Raw genomic sequence first — 18971 nt, forward strand, 5'->3', positions numbered from 1 at the left:
AGCTTTTGCATTCGAATATGCCGTTTTCTTTAAAGTCGACGAATATTCGAAATTCGACTTTTTATTTGACAGCCCTAATAGACATAATGATTAATCATGTGGCTCTAATTTCAGTGTACATAAAATTAAACTTAAAAACTAAGAAACTTACATACACACTCATACAAAATATACAAAGCAATCACGGCTTCGCAAGTAGCACGCAAGTAGCATGGACAATTTGTATGGTTAGTTTTTTGTTATTATGAATTTTGTTGTCTTTTCGGAGCTTGGGATTACTGTATATTACATTTTACTTGCATTATACAGAAAATAGCTGCTTAGTCATTCTGCTAAGCATCTCCTGCTATTTTTCACAGAAAAAGTCATTCAGATTTTGAAACAGGCTGGTGAGTAAAAGATGAATTTTCTTTTTTAGGTGAACTGTTCCTTTAAACCACTGTGCTTATGTGGCCACTGGTAAGAATGCATTTCCCAGCTCCTAACTCTTTAAGGCTTAAATATTTAAGTGTTTACAGAAGCAGAGCCTACACCAGGCACACATTTAAAAGATGAACTGCTGTCGACTGTAAAGAAGTTCCTGTGCCATCACAGATGAGCTATTGTCAAAGCAATCTAAACAGCCACAGGCACAGTTACTTGGAAATAGCTGAATGCATTTTAAACAGTAAATATAAATGAGAATATGTGATGTCTTATAAAGACTAGTGATGGACCGGTATATAACACTGAAGGACTGGGAGAAGACCTCTACTGCACTTTAATGTTTGTATGGCATGTGTGAATCAAAAGCCAAAAACACTTAAAGCCTGTCTCAGTACTTTGATCCTTTTTTCCGATCATCCTTTTTTTGATCATCAAAATTTGTCAAAACGAGATCACCTAAGTAGGGTGATGTAAGACAGGTGTAATAGTCGACCCATAACTCACCTTGCTAAGAATGCAATATCTGATGATGAAGAAGAGCAGGCCAGACATCAGGCCAGACAGCAGAGGGGAGATGAACCATGAGGCAACTGCATCAAATAAACAGCAATTACTAAGTCAATAGCTTTCCAATATAATGACGCATTACGCAGCTAGAGGCACAAAGGCCAACAGCTGACATTACATTAATTACAGATCTCGGTTACAAGAATGCTGACCGCAAAAATGTGATAATTTACTCCAGAGAAACAATACATAAAAACATACTGTTCAAACATTTGAGGTTGGTAAGGTTTTTTCATGTTTATTATGAAAGAAGTCTCTTACGCTCATAAAGGCTGCATTTATTTGATCAATATTGTGAAATGTTATTACTATTTAAAATAGCTGTGTTCTATTTGAATATATTGTAAAATGTAATTTAATCCTGTGATGGTAAAGCTGAATTTTCAGCATTGCTACTTTAGTCTTTAGTGTCACATGATCCTTCAGAAATCATTCTATTATGCTGCTCAAGAAACATTTCTAATTCTTATCAATGTTGAAAACAGTTTTGCTGCACAATAGTTTTTGTAGAAACCATGATACATTTTTTCAGGATTCGTTGATAAATAGAATGTTCAAAAGAACAGCATTTGAAATATAAATCTGTAACATTACAAACGTCTTAACTATCATTTTGATATCAATTAATGCATCCTTGCTAAAATAAAGAACCCTTTAGTAAAAAATCTTACTAACCCTACATGTTTGAACAGTGTAGCAAAGCACAGCATTAAGTAAAAAACAGTGCACTAAAGAGGAATTAGACAGCAGAAACAAATAGTAAAAGGCTCACCTTAAGCACCTAAGTTGCATCAAAGCAATGAACAAAAATGTTTTCTGGCGATCAAATAACTACCATAGTATGATAAATAATGAATTTCATAATGGATTTTTTTTACCAATTTTGACTAACTGCATCCACTGTACTCCTTTAGTGCCAATAGCAACCATGGAGAAGCCAATAGTTGATCCCACAATGCAATGAGTTCCAGAAATGGGCAACTTCAGAAAAGAGGCAATGAGCTGCCAAGCCGCAGACCCTGAAAGAGACGGGAATATGAGTGGGAGGTGGAGCAAAAAAAAAAGTCTTTCAGCCATATGTTCTCTTCCCTTCTGTCTTCAATACAGTCTATGGACGGGATACTATTGAATTTTTACAATATAGCTATTCACTACCAACTGACATTAAAGAACTTCCAAAGACATATTTGATTTCATTACACAACTTCTTTTAAAACATCTATGCAATGTTCTAACTTTGAGTTTTACATGTCTAGATTAAAATTTAACTCCGGCATCAGCTAGGTCACTCTATAGCAACTCACTATAAAACATGTAATCATAACTCCCAGAACCTGGCAGCCTACAAAGAATAAACAAATGCCTCGCTAAGCTTCTCCATCATTAATCTTTAAAATGACACGCTGAGGTTTCAACTTTAAACGAGCCATTACTTACCAACCATGGCGCTGACCTCTCCAGCCATCAGTACAGGCACAGTTTCATTGTATAAAGTAACATCTATAATTCCCTTCCGAATGGTTTCCCCGACTTTGGCACCAAGGAGCATGGAGCCCAGGGTCTCAAATATGGAAGCCAGGATACAGGCCTGACGTAGCGTCACCACTCCTGACCCGACCGCCGTGCCAAACGAGTTTGCCACGTCATTGGCCCCCACTGAAAATGCCAGGATGAAGGCTATAATGAAGCCAAGCACGACCATCCACAGGTACGAATCTGTTTCCATCTTGGATTTTGTTCACGCAAAGCTTACAAATGAATGCCAAACAACCAACTACAAAGAACAGGAGTAAGGTGCTGTACTACGAAGGAAATTCTCCTTTGCTCGTTTCTTTTTTCTCCCAACTTTCCCCAGGTTAAAAGAGTTCTTGGGGGAGAGGTACACTGCTAACTAAGCCGTTTAACCTCAGTCTGTAGAGTGCTGAGCAGTGTAGGCAGGAGAGAGCATTCCATTATTTGGCCCTCTAAAGTGTCCTGTCCACAAGGATGCCTTCAGCTGTCAAAACAAGAGAGACAAGGATATCATTACACAGTATTCACACTTTCCTTATGGACTGCATAATGTAGCCAAAAAGACCATGGGAAACGGAAAAGTTGGACAGACAGGTGTTGGGGACGTCAAGGAATGTGAAAAATGTTTTGATAATAGTAATAAACATGAAATAAAAATGATATAAATTCATAACTAAAAGATGAATTAATTAATTAAAAACCAGCCAGAATGAGTAACAGTAGGGGAGGGCGATGACCAAAATCTTACAATCACATTCACAATATAGTCATTTTTGCTTTAAATACGTTTTTTATAATATCAAACTTTGATACCATAGACATTTCATAATTCTTGTCACCAATGTCAATATCACGAAAAACTAATACTAGCCTAAATAAAAAAACTCAAGCTTACTGAAGACATGTAAACAGTCAGTGATAAAATAAGAACAAATAAACTAATTACAAGCAACAGGATAAAAAAAAAAAAACTACAATAGAACAGATACAACTAAAATAGACCTACCTGAAAAACTTCAAGAAGAGCTAAATTAGAAATGCTAGCCTACATAAATTGTATAAAGTAATCAAATTTATAAAAAAAAACCCACTGTGGTGTAAATTAAACATACATTTATTCTTATTAAATTTACAAAAAATTATTAAGTCAAGAGCAGACAGTACAAATATATTAGGCTGCTGTCACTTTAAGAGATGCCCGGATCCAATAAACTGTAACACATGAGAGCTAAATTAGAAATGCTACTGTTACGGTTACTAGTATACTTGCAAAGACAGGTATTTTGACATACAAGTGTGTATTTAACCATTCAAGGCCAATAAAGTGGAAAAATAACAGACAGCACTGAGAAACAGACTCTCAGAGAGTGCGCGCATATAGCAAAATGAGTTCCGTTTAGCTGCCTATTGCGCCTCAATGGTTTAAAATCACTTGTTTTTAAACCACAATGCTTAAACTCATGCAAACTTAAGTTTTTGTGACAGCACAGCAACGTCACGAGCATAATCGCGATAGAGACAATAGTCCAAAATCTCTACCGGTTGACAAAATTCTACTGGTTAAAGGGGGGGTGAAATGCTATTTCATGCATACTGAGTTTTTTACACTGGTAAAGAGTTGGATTCCCATGCTAAACATGGACAAAGTTTCAAAAACTAAGTTGTACGTTTGAAGGAGTATTTTTGTTCCAAAAATACTCCTTCCGGTTTGTCACAAGTTTTGGAAAGTTTTTTTCGAGTATGGCTCTGTCTTACGTAAGATAGGGCGGAATTTCCTTATATGGGTCCTAAGGGCACTTCTCCGGTAAGATCGCGGCCGCGCGCGCACTCGTAGACTAGAGCAAGAGAGTGAAAGCAGTTCGCCATCAAAGCGCCCTGCCCGGCTTTTGGGAAGTCAATGTCACCAAAGAAGTGTGTTTTTGGTTGCCAGGGCAAGACAACCCTGCACAGATTCCCAAAGAACCCAGCGTTAAGGAACCCGTGGCAGTTTGTTTTCCTGAGCATAAACGGAGTTGTGTAAGACTGTTGTTCCCTGCATTTCGACGATGATTGTTTTATAAACAAAGCCCAGATCCACGGATTTGCAGATCGTCTAATGCTTAAGGATCGAGCAGTCACAATGATAAAGGTTCGCGGTCGTGCGTTGTAACCGGACGGTGAGTAAAACTGTTTGTTGAACAAATGTCTCTGTGTGTTGTCACTAGCTTGGCGCGTTAGCACAGCTAAGCTTCCCACACGGCCCGCCCCCAGCCGCTCGGTTTTTTCCGGAAAGACTCGGTACAGCCTATCTTTCTGTTAAAAATGTAATAAAACAAAAGACTTTTTGGAGATATGAAGGATGCAATATTACTCTATAGGTACTCAAGATTAACAGGAGATTGAGTGAAAATGAGCATTTCACCCCCCCTTTAAGTGTCTACCAGTATAATCGCCCACCCCTAAGTAACAGGGAGAACCCTAAAATTAGGGTTATCAGGAAGGGTTAACTATAGGAACTACATGTTGGTTTGTAGCAATTTTCCATAAATATAAGAAAAAATATTTATTTAATCATTTTCACAAAATTTTTATAGTTTTACATATACAGTACAAACTAGAGTCAAAAACTCAACATCAAACTTCAACAAACGGTCAAAAAGGAGGTTCTTTCCTTAAGACAATGGTTACTATAAACCTCAAAAATTCAACCTTTAGGACATATATAAACACATTCTTTCTAGTAATAACCATTTTAAAAGGCAAAATTCGCAATTAAAAATAAATAAATAAATAAACACACACACCAGAATGTGAAACAGGGTTAAATTGCCATTCAAAAAGGGCTAGCTAGTTAGGAACTTATGTTAGTATGTAGCTATTTTCCAAGGATTTAAGAAAAATATTTGTTTGGTAATTTTTCCCCCTCACAATAACTTGAGTAACAGGGCTGAAGGTTGAGCGTAAATACAGAACAATTTGTGTAATAATTCAGAAAATTAAACAAGAATTTACTTGTCTTCCTGCCATGCTGTTAAAAAAAAAATGTAAAGGAATGTTACATTGTTTGGAATAAGGAGGAAAATCATGTGGTATCAGGATTAATAATCAGAAATTCATTTGACTACAATGAATTGAATATTTCCAACAGATTATGAAAATATTATGATGTTACTGTATGGTTTTAATGGTTGGAAAGAGTCAGAAAAGTCGAGAACTTTGCAGAGAGACAGACCAAAATAACGATACAGACATCTGGTATGTTAAAATTAAATTAACATGAAAATGTGCTATATGTAATGAAAGTACAACGATTTATTTAACAAAAAGCATGGAATCTTAAAATAAGATATCAAATAGCATTACATAAAACAGTAAGAAAACCACTTGATCACTTACATTAACTGGCCACCTTACACTACGACACCAAGGGCGAAGCGTTCAGGTGTGACCAAGACACAGTGTACGTCCATAACAGAATATAACAGCGCAGTAAGCACTGCAAAACATTCACTCGTGCTTCACACCTCCTCTCTGCTTCTTGGCTTCGTTTCAGGTTTGAGTCTCCCACCGAGGCGAAGCAGTACAGCAAGTCGTGCTCCAGCTGCACTGTGCAACACTGCGGAGACGCAGCCCCTAATACCCGCTTACAGCCTCCTTGCTTCCTGCTTTCCCCGCTCTAAGAATCTTAGTGGGTCAAATTCATTGGAAAACGGCAGGGCTGTAAAAGGGCCACTATGTGCTTGGTGAAATCTGATCAGTCCTGTTTATCGGAACGACTGATCCCACACCACAGGGGAACACTACAGTATTTAGAGCATCAGTCAACAGCTGACGACAGAATGGACTTTAAAGCATTACAAAGACACAGTATACGATCATGTAGTGACGTCAAAACAAACACCTGTAAAATTACAGAGCGTTCTCACCACAGGCCAGACCTGCAATGCAGAGGCTGAAAAAAAATCACTGCTCAGAACTGATACCGAAGTCAACTTGAGGGGGGACAACGGCACATTCTTCCACTTCACTAAGCCTTTTGTTTAAAGGGAATTAAATGTAAAGAGTGTGAAAGCCAGACTAATACATGCTCAAGGTATTTACTGATTGTGTGCAAGAGTCCCGTGAATGGCAACACCTCACGTATCAAACATCACATGGTTGTTGACTGTCACAAAAGATGGTCTGTATAGTATAGCTGCAAGATTCTGGATATATTGAAAAATCACAAGATTATTTATTTTATTTTTTTCAAACAGAGATCACGATTCTCCCACGACTCTGAACAGACAACTAAACAAAATAACACTTAATTTACTTGAGGCTAGGGATGGGACGATTGCCGGTTTCACTATAAACCACGATAAAATGTACTGACGGTTCAAATTTTATTATCATTAAAACCGTGTTTGATTATCGCGATTTTAATAACTCACTGTAAATCCTGTCCAGCCAGCAACAGTCTGACGCAGGCGCAGCGCGCAATGTTTTTTTTTTTTTTTTTAAATTCGAGAAGGAATGGCGGAAGGCAGTGACCGTGCTCGGGATATTCTTCAGCCTTTTAAGAGGACCAAATCTGAGGTGTGGACATATTTAGGCTTTTACAAAAGTCCTGAGTGAAACTTAATCTGGGATGGTCATTACAATAGAGCTGGTAAGTCCCGCCCTTCAGCTAACCCCACTGGACCTCTAGGTTGAAAAATCGTCAATGCAAGTGAATGTGAGAAAATAATTATTTTCTGGTCCCGTTTGAATTTTGCCATGAATGTGAACATATGTTGTCTGTGAATTTTTAATATAATTTTTCGTGTGAAGAATGCTACAATTTAGCGGGTAGAAGTTTGATACGGTGACACTTTGTGGACTACAACTCTTCGCTGCTTTCGACACGAATCTGAAGAAAGAAGAACAGCCCATTTGGTTTGAATGGTGACATTTGGGTACAAAACACACAGGCATCTCAATCTGTCTCCATAGATTATCGCAGCATTAGCACCATGATTTGACAAGTGGAGGGAAATGTGTTATGGGGTGACGTCACATAGGCGACATGTAGTCTTTCTCGTTATGTCTTTTCCACAACTGCTAGCCAAAGAATCATACAATATACTGTCAAACTCGTAACATGAAAAATTATATAAAAAATTCACAGACAACATATGTTCACATTCACGGCACAATTCAAACGGGACCAGAAAATAATTATTTTCTCACATTCACTTGCATTGACGATTTTTCAACCTAGAGGTCCACTTGGGGTTTTACAGATGGGCGGGACTTATCAGCTCTATAGAGGATATAGATTCCTATGCGCTCTGTCTCTATCCTACACCTTAATCTGGGATGGTCATTACAATAGAGACAGAGCGCAACGCGTCATAATCTGAAGACCACGCCCACCGGGGGGGAAAACAATCCAACCGTCTCCATTGACTTTGCATTGCGAGAGGCTGCCTCCTTGTCATTTATGACTTATAACAAAAGACAGAAAAATGCCTAAAAGCTGCTGTGTGACAAGGTGTAGAGCAAACAAGCTAAAAAAAAACAGAAATAAGTTTTTATAATCTGTCAAAAAACGAGCGTTTAAGGACACAAACGTGGGTACAGGCTGGAACGAATGGGTAAATTGGGATCCTGACACTCAGTATGCACTAAAAAATGCAGTAAACATTTTGTCACTGGTAAGTCAAATATCCAAATGTCAGTTTTATATATTATATTTTTGTAAGCTAAGCTATACTGTCGCCGATTACGTTCCCTGCTCCAGTGGAAGTAGTTCTCAGAGTAATATGACACCTTGCGCTCTGTTTCATTTGCCTGTATCCACTTTTGTGTCCTTAAATGCTTGTTTTTTGGGGTCGACAGATTATAAAAACTTATTTCTGGGTTTTTTTTAGCTTGTTTGCTGTACACCTTGTCACATAGCAGCTTTTCGACATTGTTTTGTTTTTTGTTATAAGTCAGAAATGACAAGGACGCAGCCTCTCGCAATGCAAAGTCAATGGAGACGGTTGCTGAGGCTGTCACCCTCTGAAAGGCAAGTCACCTCTCTTGAATCCTAAAAACACTCATTGTGAAAAAATATCTCTGTGGATAATAATGGAACTCGGTCGCTGTTGTCGCTCTCGCTGTCTCCCTCTCTCGCTGTCAGATCACCGGAAGTTTTCACCGGAAGTACTAGCCCACACACTCAAGTTCGAACGTCAACGGAACGGTCGCCGTGCACGGAGCGAATAGGGGGAACATTCAAATCTGCCGAGTCGTCTCGTCTTGTGTTTATAGCGAACGCAAGGCAAGTTAACTTTGACCTCAATACCAAAAATAGTGCTACATTGGGCACAGAATGTTGTTTTGAGTTGAAATATTTGATCTCACCCACTTGAAATAAACGTGAAGCTTCCGCGAAGAAAAGTTCGCAGCAAGTGGCTTTGAGCCAAAGACGAACGAACAAGTTCAAACACTATTTTAAGAGTGACATTTAAGGGATAATAATGTATATCATTGTACACTTATTACACCGATTTTTTTTTTTTTTTTTTACCACATAATTACGGGGACATATTGAATTGAGATTAATGTTTTAAATCTTACCTGTTTATAAATCCATTTTGTACAGCGTAAGTTACAAAACAATCGTCCAGACAAGATGATCACAACAATATTAATCAAACTCTGTAAACAATAATCAACTCTGATTTCATTTTAAATACAATCAAAAACGGAGATGCAAGACGGCAATTTGTATTTGAATGAAATGAAACGAGAGAGCGCGTGCTGCGCAGTGCGTTGTGATCACTGATCTATAATGACATTCTATATAGATCAGTGGTTGTGATACATGGATGTGCGCTGTGTAATGCGTTGCTATTGACGACGGTCATGCCACAGATTAGAATCTTGCTTAAAAAAGAGAGCTGCTTGTTTTATTTGTTGTTTGTTGATTTTCAAATATAAAACTGTTTTCAGTGTGAGCATCAGTCCTTTTTTAACACTTTAATCTCGTTTTAACAAAACCGTGATAATATTGATTATCACGATAATTTTGGTCACTATAATTTGGTCACTCATGAATCATGATAAAAAAAATTCATACCGTCCCATCCCTACTTGAGGCTCTGACAAAATATGAATTGCTGCGCTCTATGCCATCAACGCCAAGGGGGGCAGAAATAGGGAGTGTTCAAGAAACCTGTCTGAAACGGTCCTAATTTTTTGCAATTCAATCTAGCGCAGACCACTAACTTGACAACTAGATAAAAAGAACCCGATACAGTGTAGTCCAGTCATTTTAAGCCAAAATGGGGGTCAACCTTGAACAAATTGCAACAGAAGCTAACTCAACTGATTTTGTATCCTCAATATGTCCTGAGTAAGGAAAAAAAAGCCCTGAAGAATCCCATTAGGGGAAAGTATAGAAAAAGACCCAAATATACCCTATTCATACGCTAAAGTACGTAATTAGATTATGCACCGTTTGTCCATGTTAACAAACTATTTAAAAAAAAAACTTGTAATACATTTTTTGTTTGTCTTGTGGTAAGTAATCAACTCAGTAATTTTCATGGTGATATCTAAAGGTTAAAATTTTTACCCTATTCACGTAAGAAAAAGAATGAATAGGCGTATGAATAGGATATATTTGGGTCTTTTTCGAAACTTTTCCCAAATGGGATTCTTCTGGGCTTTTTTTTCCTTACTCAGGACATATTGAGGATACAAAATCAGTTGAGTTTGCTTCTGTTGCAATTTGTTCACCCTTTTTTCATAAAATGACTGGACTAGTGTCCTACTCGGTTAAAATCACGTTCAACAGGCTGGGAAATCGCATTCTATTAGAATTTATAATCAGCATATTAGAATGATTTCTGAAGGATCATGTGACTCTGAAGACTGGAGTGATGATGCTGAAAATCCAGCTTTGCTATCACAGGAATAAATTACATTTCAAAATAGAAAAATATATATATTTTAAATTGAAATATTTCATAATATTACTGTTTTTAATCAAATAAATGCAGCCTTTGAGCGCATGAGACGTTTAAAAAAAAAATGTTTTTTATAAATCATATACTAACTCCAAACCTTTGAATGATATAGAGATTAGGGCTGGGCGGTATATCGAGTTTGTACGATGTATATCGATATATTTTTTAGAAACGATATGGAATGAGGCAATACCGTCTATATCGATACAGTAGTTTGATACGAGCACATCTGAAAAATAGCGGAGGACGCAGTGTGAGCTGCTGCAGTGAAAGTACATAGTACAATTTGTCCTAAACATGACAAGCTTAAATTAAGGGCTTCAAAATAACTGGTAAGATATATACATCAAAAATGACGTCATAGCGGTGTGGGTGGTCATGTGCAAGGCCCCATCTATCACATTTTAGAGCGTCAAACCGCCATTTATTGTTTGAATTTCGTGATAAAATATGCAGAATTTGAAAGCGGAGACTTTGTTTCTTATCAGAAGTAAAAGAGCACAAAGCTCTTTGCGATTATTGGACAGGAGGTGCTAAAAATAATGTTTGATGTAGGAAAAAAAACGTACATCCGGCAAATGTGGCTTGAAATACGGGTGATAGGGTCAAATAAAGCCTGCATTAACATCGCTATTTTTTAACAGTTGAAGCGCTATTGTCTCGTTAACTTGCCCTAAATTCAACACAAGAGAGATTTACTTTGCAGTCTGACACATTTTTCCGCACCCTTTTGATTGACAGGATAAAGGATATATCGGCACTGATCATCGGCTGTTTTTAACAATCGGCCATATTGTATGTATGCATGTATATACACACAGCTGTTTATTTATTGAATATCTGTTTAATTAAGTACATAATTGCTAGTAGTTAGTGAACTTCTAATGGAGTTATAACAACAGCAGCAGATGTTGGGTTTTTCAGAAAAATCAAGCAGTCTTGAGATATAAATGTCTCATGCATACTAATAGCAGGTCTGGATTTTAAAGAGGTGAATTTTAGAACTAATAATGGTTACAACATATTTTTGGAAAATGGATGCAATGCCAAAACACTGGTACTGCCATGTGACATCAGGACAGGTGATAAGCTGAGACAATTTGGATGAAATTAGATTCTTCTGATGCTCTCAGATATTTGAGGTCTATTGCTTTTCAGCCCTTCAGCTCTTTAGCAATTTGCTGACAGCACCAGTCAAAGCCTATTTTTCATATTATTGCTGAACTGATTCTTTTATGAGAAGACAACCACCTTATTCAGAGATTAAAAGGCTACATTATTATTTGTTCACAAGGCTGACCTTGTTTAAAATGTGAGAAATGTCATCAGTCTGGGATCATACTTGCATCATTTCAAGACACACTTAAAGGGATAGTTCACCCAAAAATGAAAATTATTTCTTATTTACTCACCCTCATAATAGTTCCCAACCTGTATGGACTTACCTTCTTCTGCTAGTTTTGGTTACCACTGACAAAAACAAAAACACTCAAAATATCTTTTATGTTCCACAGAAGAAACCCAGTCATACAAGTTTGGATTCACAAGAGGGGGAGAAAATGACAGCCAAATCTTCATTTTTGGGTGAACTATCCCTTTAAAAGGCCCATACACACAAACTACAGGTGCGTAAACCCTCTATGCTCAATAATTTATGATGACTTTCACAGCTTTACACAGAAAAAAATTCATAAAATGAAAGTTGACACCTTGGGACACTTTTAAACCCTGGGACACGAAACAAGCACTGGGAGAAGAATATCACCTAACTAATCTGAATATTAAAAGCATTCAGCTTATAATTTGATTGGTAAACACCGGAAGAGAGATGTGTTTTTTTTTAATACATAGTAAGTAATACAATGCACGCTAGCTAGTTAGTAGTTTCTACAATGCATTCGTCTTGATACTGCCATGCCCTTTCCAATATATGAGGTACATACAGAACCTGTTGCATTAGACACGACACAAGAAGAAAGGAGAGAGTGCAGTAAAAATGTGCCTGTAATGACTGCAGCACTCTAAACTCTAATCAAGTGTACTCACCTTTGGGCTACGCAGTGCTCAGTGTTTCCCCCCTTTTTTGGAAAGTGGGATCAGAAAAAGGTTGGAAAAACGAAAGATGGACTGATTAAACGTGAGGGATCATGAATGAAAGGATGGGAAAATGCTAAACTGATGTGCTGACTTATGCCAGTAAAACAGGAACAATGAGACTGGTCAATGGATTCAGACAAAGAAAAGATGTGCGAACGTTGTGTAAAATGTAGTATGAGGAAATGCCAGATGGAGAGTCAGACGTGTTGCAGGACAACAGCAGTGCGATTCTCATTGAAAAACCTGTCACTGCAGTCTAGACTGCTTCTTAAAGAGAGGCAGCAGCATCACAGGCCAGCCAGCCAATCACGTGCACGCTGAGTGGGAGCGGTGGATCTGATTGGCTAACGCAGCATGGGAAGAAGGAGTAACGAGGAAGATCAAGCCAATGAGAGTGAGAAGAGAGGAAGAGGGGAGGGTGAATCCCCTCTAACAGTCAGGAAAAGGCATGCAGTTGCACCAAGGACATTCAATGGTGTACACACTGACTGCTGGCACCATAATATCTGCATTATGTCTCTCTAAAAGCATTTAGTATCAAATAAATACAAATTACCAAATGCAAAAGGACATTTAATAAAGCACCACAGAGTTGTCTCTCCTCAAAGTAGAGCAGGAAAATAAGTCATTCATAAAATATTTCAATATTAAGGGATATGCAAACTCCCATGGCAAAACAAATAAAAGGAAGTCAATGGTGTGCAGGTAATTTGTGTGGGGGAAAACATGGGTAATGTCAGGAAAACAATTCACTTATTTAAAAAAAATATATAACAGAAAATCAAACAAACAAAACCAAATTACATCATATTGTCAAATAAGTATTAATATTATAATATTATTATTAGTTGGACAGTACAAAAAAAAATCTAAGCTAAAAGAATAAAAGAGGTGTGTTATACTTAGGGTTAGGGTCCTTGCACACATTAATTTGTATTTCAGGTTCCTAGAAAGGCTATTGTCTTTCAAGAAAGGAAGGACTGCATGATGAATGTTTCTGACAGTAATATTACTGACACTAATCACCGCCACAGTGAACAATAAAATCGCATCTGCTTTCATAATCTTATTACGCAGGGCTCACACACCTTTCGACCAATGATTTTGCATTAGTTTTGCATGACATTTGCCTTACATTCACCCTCATGTTGTTCCAACCCCGTAAGACTTTCATTCATCTTCGGAACACAAATTAACACGAAGGGAAGACGCAGATATTTCCCTGCGGTTTGCCCTCATTTACACGAAAACCCAGTTTTTATCACAGAAAATGATTATTTCTAAAAACTCCGGCCAAAGTGGAGATTTCTGATAACGCCGGTTATGTGTTGCCATGTCAACTGGGAGAAACAGGGTTTTAGGTTCTCAAACGTCACATTATGCGCCAGAAAATGCTTAACGTCATGTGAGCGCCCTGTGTCGCTCATGTTATTCATTGTTGTCGATTCTGAGGATTCTGATTGGCTTGCATGGCTTTATCCTTCTCCCTACACTGCCGCCCATAGGTTTGGCATAGTTATGATGGCGCTCGACGGCGTATTTAATTATGCGGGTTGATGTAAATGACAACTTTTTTTGAAAACGATGTTGTGTGCACAATGTTATTATTCAAAACAGGGGGGGGGGGGATATTTGTTTCTCTAAATACCTGGCTATGTGTAAATGAGGCCTAAGATATGTTTGATGAAATCTGAGAGCTGGCTCACTCATTCATAAGCTGCTAGGTAATTCATATCTGCCAGCCCAGAAAAGTTAGGCCCTGTTTACACGAGAACGCTCGCGGGTGAAAACGTAAAAATATTTTATCAGATGTGCCTTTCGTTTAGACGGCGACGGCGTTTTTGGGGCTTAAAAACGCAAAAAAGTGAAACCACCCTCCAGAGTGGAAATCTTAAAAACGCTCCACCGTCGCGTTTCCGTCTAAACGGTAAAGACGGTAAAAACGCAAAAGTCTGCTAGACAGTGAAGGCACCGATCAGTGCTTCACATTGCCACCTAGCCGCCTGGAGTGCATACTACATTGAATTTCACACACTTTTGCGTCACCGTATGCACGCAGATTTCCCCCCCATAACGCTCGTCTAAACGCAGAATAAAAGGTGTTCACTTTTGCGTTTTCTCTTCAGATCGTTTCCGTGTAAACGTAGCCTTAGTAAACATAGTTAAAATAGTCCAAGTGACTACAGTGGTCTCAACCTTAAGTTTTTCAAGTGACGAGAATACTTTTTGTGCGCAAAAACAAACAAAAATAACAATTTTATTCAACTATTAATTTTCTTCTGTGTGGGCCTCTGAGTGAGTTCACGTCAGGGGTGGACTGGCCATCGGGCAGACTGGGCACTTTCCCGATGGGCCAAAAACTTACGGTTTTTGGGCTGACACATCTCATACTTTAAAAACAGCCAACATCACCTGATCACATTTTCTCTTGGCTTTTTTGCCACAACAAATGTGCTTTATAAACACAATTACAGCAGCCAGAAAAAATCTAATATTAAAGAGTCAAGGGTCAAGAGCCCAACTAAAGTAAACACTGACCACCATTCATGGTGACTTCAAATGAAACTATTATTTTTATTAAAATGTAAAATTACATACATTAAGTCAATTTGGTTAGTAATAAGTGAAGCTGGCAATGCTGTTCGTGGAGTTGTTTAATCCTCCTCTGCAGAGATCTTCAGAGATTTAATGTATTTTATCTTCAGTTGATTTCATCTAAGGCTGTGGCTTTAAGTCAGATGTAGTTCTTGTTTATCTTTTCTTCAGAGATCCTGCTTGTTAACAGCAGGTGTTCATCATTAATGCTCAATCATCAGTTAATTATCTCATTAACTTCAACACTGCTTCAATGGTACTTTAACTCTGTAGTGTGCACACGATATGAACACTGAGCAGTAGGGCTGGGAGAAAAAAAAATCGATTCACCTAGCTGTCGCGATTTTTTTTTATTTTTCTAAAATCGTTTTTTTCTTTTTTTTTTTTTAGAATCGATATTAATTCAAATTCAATTGCTTTATTTTTGTCCTTGCTTGTAGATGAGGTTGACAGAAGTTAGCCACTTTCGTTCCAACAGAGGATGTAATGTGTCGTTATCTATGAGTGTTGAGTGACGTGGACGTGGAAGTGGACACGTGGAAGAGGCGTGAGACTGAAAGCACTGAAAAGCCCTTGCGCTACTTATATGCTGAGAGAGAGATACGACAATAGAGCAGCACGATTCATCTTTAAAAGACTGTGATCTCGATTCAAACACCCACGCAATCTTTCAATTTGTCTGTCTATTAAACTTTGACAAAATCATATCGCAACATTCAAAGCTGCGTTGGCGCGGCCGCTGACTCTGAGAAAGTTGTCATGAAACAGCTTCACAAACAGTCTTTTCAACCTCATAGTATCATTATTTCTGTGATGCAATAGTTAAAATTATCATAGAAGTACTTGGATAAAAGTTTAAAGTTCAAATATGAACACTGATGTCTACGATAGCGATCAAAATCAGCTTTTGATAGAAACTTGGTGCTTAAAGGGGTCATATAATGGTACATGCACTTTTACAAGTTGATTGTACTGAAATGTGTGTTGGCAGTGCCTGTACACAACCATCATAAAATGATAAAAATCCATCCAGTGGTTTTTTTTAATCTTCTTATATGTTTTCCCCTCTCTCAAATCACGCCCCTCCCACGATTGTTGATTGACAGCAGCGTTTCAACACAGACCCGCCCTCGCTCGTGAGCGAGCTGTCAATCATAGTCCGCGCGGTCATTGTTGATACACTGGAGCACTGTCTATGAGCAGAATGGCGTCTAAGCGATTGTGGTGTTCTATTCTTGGGTGTAATAACGAACACAGCATCATTTTGATGTTCCTAAATCCGAACCGCTGAAGACGCAGTGGCTGGGTTTTGTTTTCGAAGGGAATATTCCCCACGATCAACGTCAATGCTCTCATGTTTGCACGAATCATTTCACACACCAGACTGCTTTACAAACGAGGGTCAGCTGGTTTTGCTAAGAAGCTGCTCCTGAAAAAAGGATCGGTACCAACTATTCGTGTTCCTGCTGCACCTCCAGAAGAAGAAGTGAGTGTGACGTTTTATTAACCTTTATATTAATCTTTGCAAATCGCTAGCACGCTTCACGATGAATGCGGCTAATGTTTACACTCAGGGTACATTACGGCATGTTTTCTATGTATGACGTTCTCAATATAATTCATAATCCCACGTTTATAATGAACAACGCGCTATGGTTATTGTGTTACAAACGGTGTACACACAGAACAGAGTGGGTGAGCAAAGCTCATTATCATATAAAGACACATGCACTTAAACAGAGTGCTGAAAACAGAGCTGTTTTTGACCAGGTAAAATTAGTGTTTTCTTACAATACTAATGAGAATTTAAATTAAAGTATATTACAAACTTTTAATTTAGACCCTAAAGAATCATATTAGCTTGTACAAAAATGGCATTATATGACCTCTTTAAAACAATGCATTTATCGATTACATTGTTTTGCCACTATGTGGCATCAAGTAACTGTTAAAAAATGTATTTATTATTGAATCATTTTTTCAAGAGAATGTGTATGATGCTTCTGAAATAAAAGTCAGAAAGATGTGATTTGTTTTTGTAAATATGACTCATCTTATACATCATGTACAGTCTATAAGTGTATGATTTAACTTTTCCCGATGGTCTAGTGTTAAAAAAAATTGCAATATCGAATCGCAGTACTTGTAGAATCCCAATTCTTAAAAGTCCTTATTGAAATTCCTAATTCCTAAGTCTTATCTGATGGTATAATTCATAAAACAATGTCCAAATTTGAAGCAGTCTCTTAGATGAATAATCCAAACGATAATAGTTCTCATGCATCAGACTCTTCCAAATCAGGAATACTCATAAGTAAGCCAAAAGTCCCAAGCTTACATCCCTCTGGGCTTTACAATCCACATTTAGTTTGCAACATGCAGTGTTAAAGTCACCGATAGAGTCCTTCTAAAATACATACAAATAAACTGTATCAAACTTCTTAGCAACAAACAACATCATCATCATCATCATCATCATCATCATCATCATCATCATCATCATCATCATCAAGGCATACTTTTAAATAACAGGAAAGAAAACAAATCCTTACTTTAAGTTGAGTTTGAAATGGAACATTTCCCAAACAGGACATAGCACAAATGCAGGTAAGCCATGCTTTCTGCTGCTGTTCTGCTAACTTCCTCTACAAACCCACCTTTACTTAAGGAGCACATTTAGGCACCATAGCACCCCTAGCGGTGTGGAAGAAAGACTGCAGATAGAAGACTTCGTAACAGGCTTGTCTGTTACAGTTTCCTTTACATATGACTGACACATATGAATCACATTTAGTTTAATAATACAATTACATAAATCTTATCTGTTTCGTTTATATATATGACTGAAAAATATGAATCACATTCAGATTATTCATTTGTTTATATTAAAACTATGTAATCCAAATGGATGGAAATTTTATATGCCGGTCTGGGCCAAAATGCCAGGGCCGATTTTTTGTCCCAGTCCAGCCCTGGTTCACGTAGTGTAACAGCGAAGTGCTTCTGAGTTGTACGTCAGAACGTAGGCTCACTATTGGCCAGCACCCATCACACGCATGACCAGCGTCGGCCAATAGTGAGCCTACGTTTTGACGTACAACCCAGAAGCACTTCGCTGTTACACTACGTCAACAGCTTAGGAGAATGACATGGAAGAGAAGAGATGGTTGAATAAAGTAGTTATTTTTGTTTTGTTTTTGCACACAAAAGTATTCTCGTCGCTTGATAAACTTAAGGTTGAGCCACTGTAGTCACTTGGACTATTTTAACAATGTCTTTACCAACTTTTCTGGGCTGGCAGATATGAATTACAGTACCTAGCAGCCTATGAAGGAGTGAGACAGCTCTCAGATTTCATCAAACATATCTTAATTTGTGTTCCAAAGATGAACAAAAGTCTTACAGGGTTGGAACAACATGAGAGTAAGTAATTGCTAACAGAATTTTCATTTTTGGGTAACTAACCCTTTAACTCAAAACTACGGATTTTTCTGCTACCCTAGTTCAGATTTCTACATGCTCTGTGAATATTTTCAATGACCCATATACAAATGTAATATTTATTTTGCAAATATTTCGGACTGCAATAGTTATTTTTAAATATTTATTATTCAATCATTTTTCACACATATATGAAATGTCAAATAGTTATATATATATCTGACAAATATCAAAATATAAAACTTAATTATTTGTATGTTTTCTTAAAGAATGTGTGCAATAATAGCTGAAAAGTATACACACACGATAGATAGATAGATATTCTGTCTTTGTTTCTTGCAGTGTTTGGAACAATCAGTGCTTTCAGGATGA

The 18971-nt window shown here is 37.7% G+C and overlaps 1 protein-coding gene across 4 annotated transcripts in view; it reads right to left on the bottom strand.

Moving 5' to 3' along the window:
• slc20a2 (solute carrier family 20 member 2) overlaps window positions 1-18971 on the bottom strand; it is a 49195-nt gene that overhangs the window by 21439 nt on the left and 8785 nt on the right. Inside the window, exons 1-4 of one of the 4 annotated variants that reach the window (XM_079896939.1) lie at window positions 17711-17795; window positions 2431-2989; window positions 1872-2012; window positions 931-1016 (exon numbers count right to left, since the gene is read on the bottom strand). In XM_079896939.1, the coding sequence (XP_079753065.1) occupies window positions 931-1016; window positions 1872-2012; window positions 2431-2719 (516 nt within the window). In that variant the 5' untranslated portion in view covers window positions 2720-2989; window positions 17711-17795. Of the gene's footprint in view, window positions 1-930; window positions 1017-1871; window positions 2013-2430; window positions 2990-5880; window positions 6264-12512; window positions 12804-17710; window positions 17796-18971 lie in introns of those variants that run through there. The other 3 variants (XM_079896938.1, XM_079896937.1, XM_079896936.1) reach the window with 3 other exon arrangements.

This window comes from Squalius cephalus, assembly GCF_949319135.1.
Source record: "Squalius cephalus genome assembly, chromosome: 16".
NCBI lineage: Eukaryota > Metazoa > Chordata > Actinopteri > Cypriniformes > Leuciscidae > Squalius > Squalius cephalus.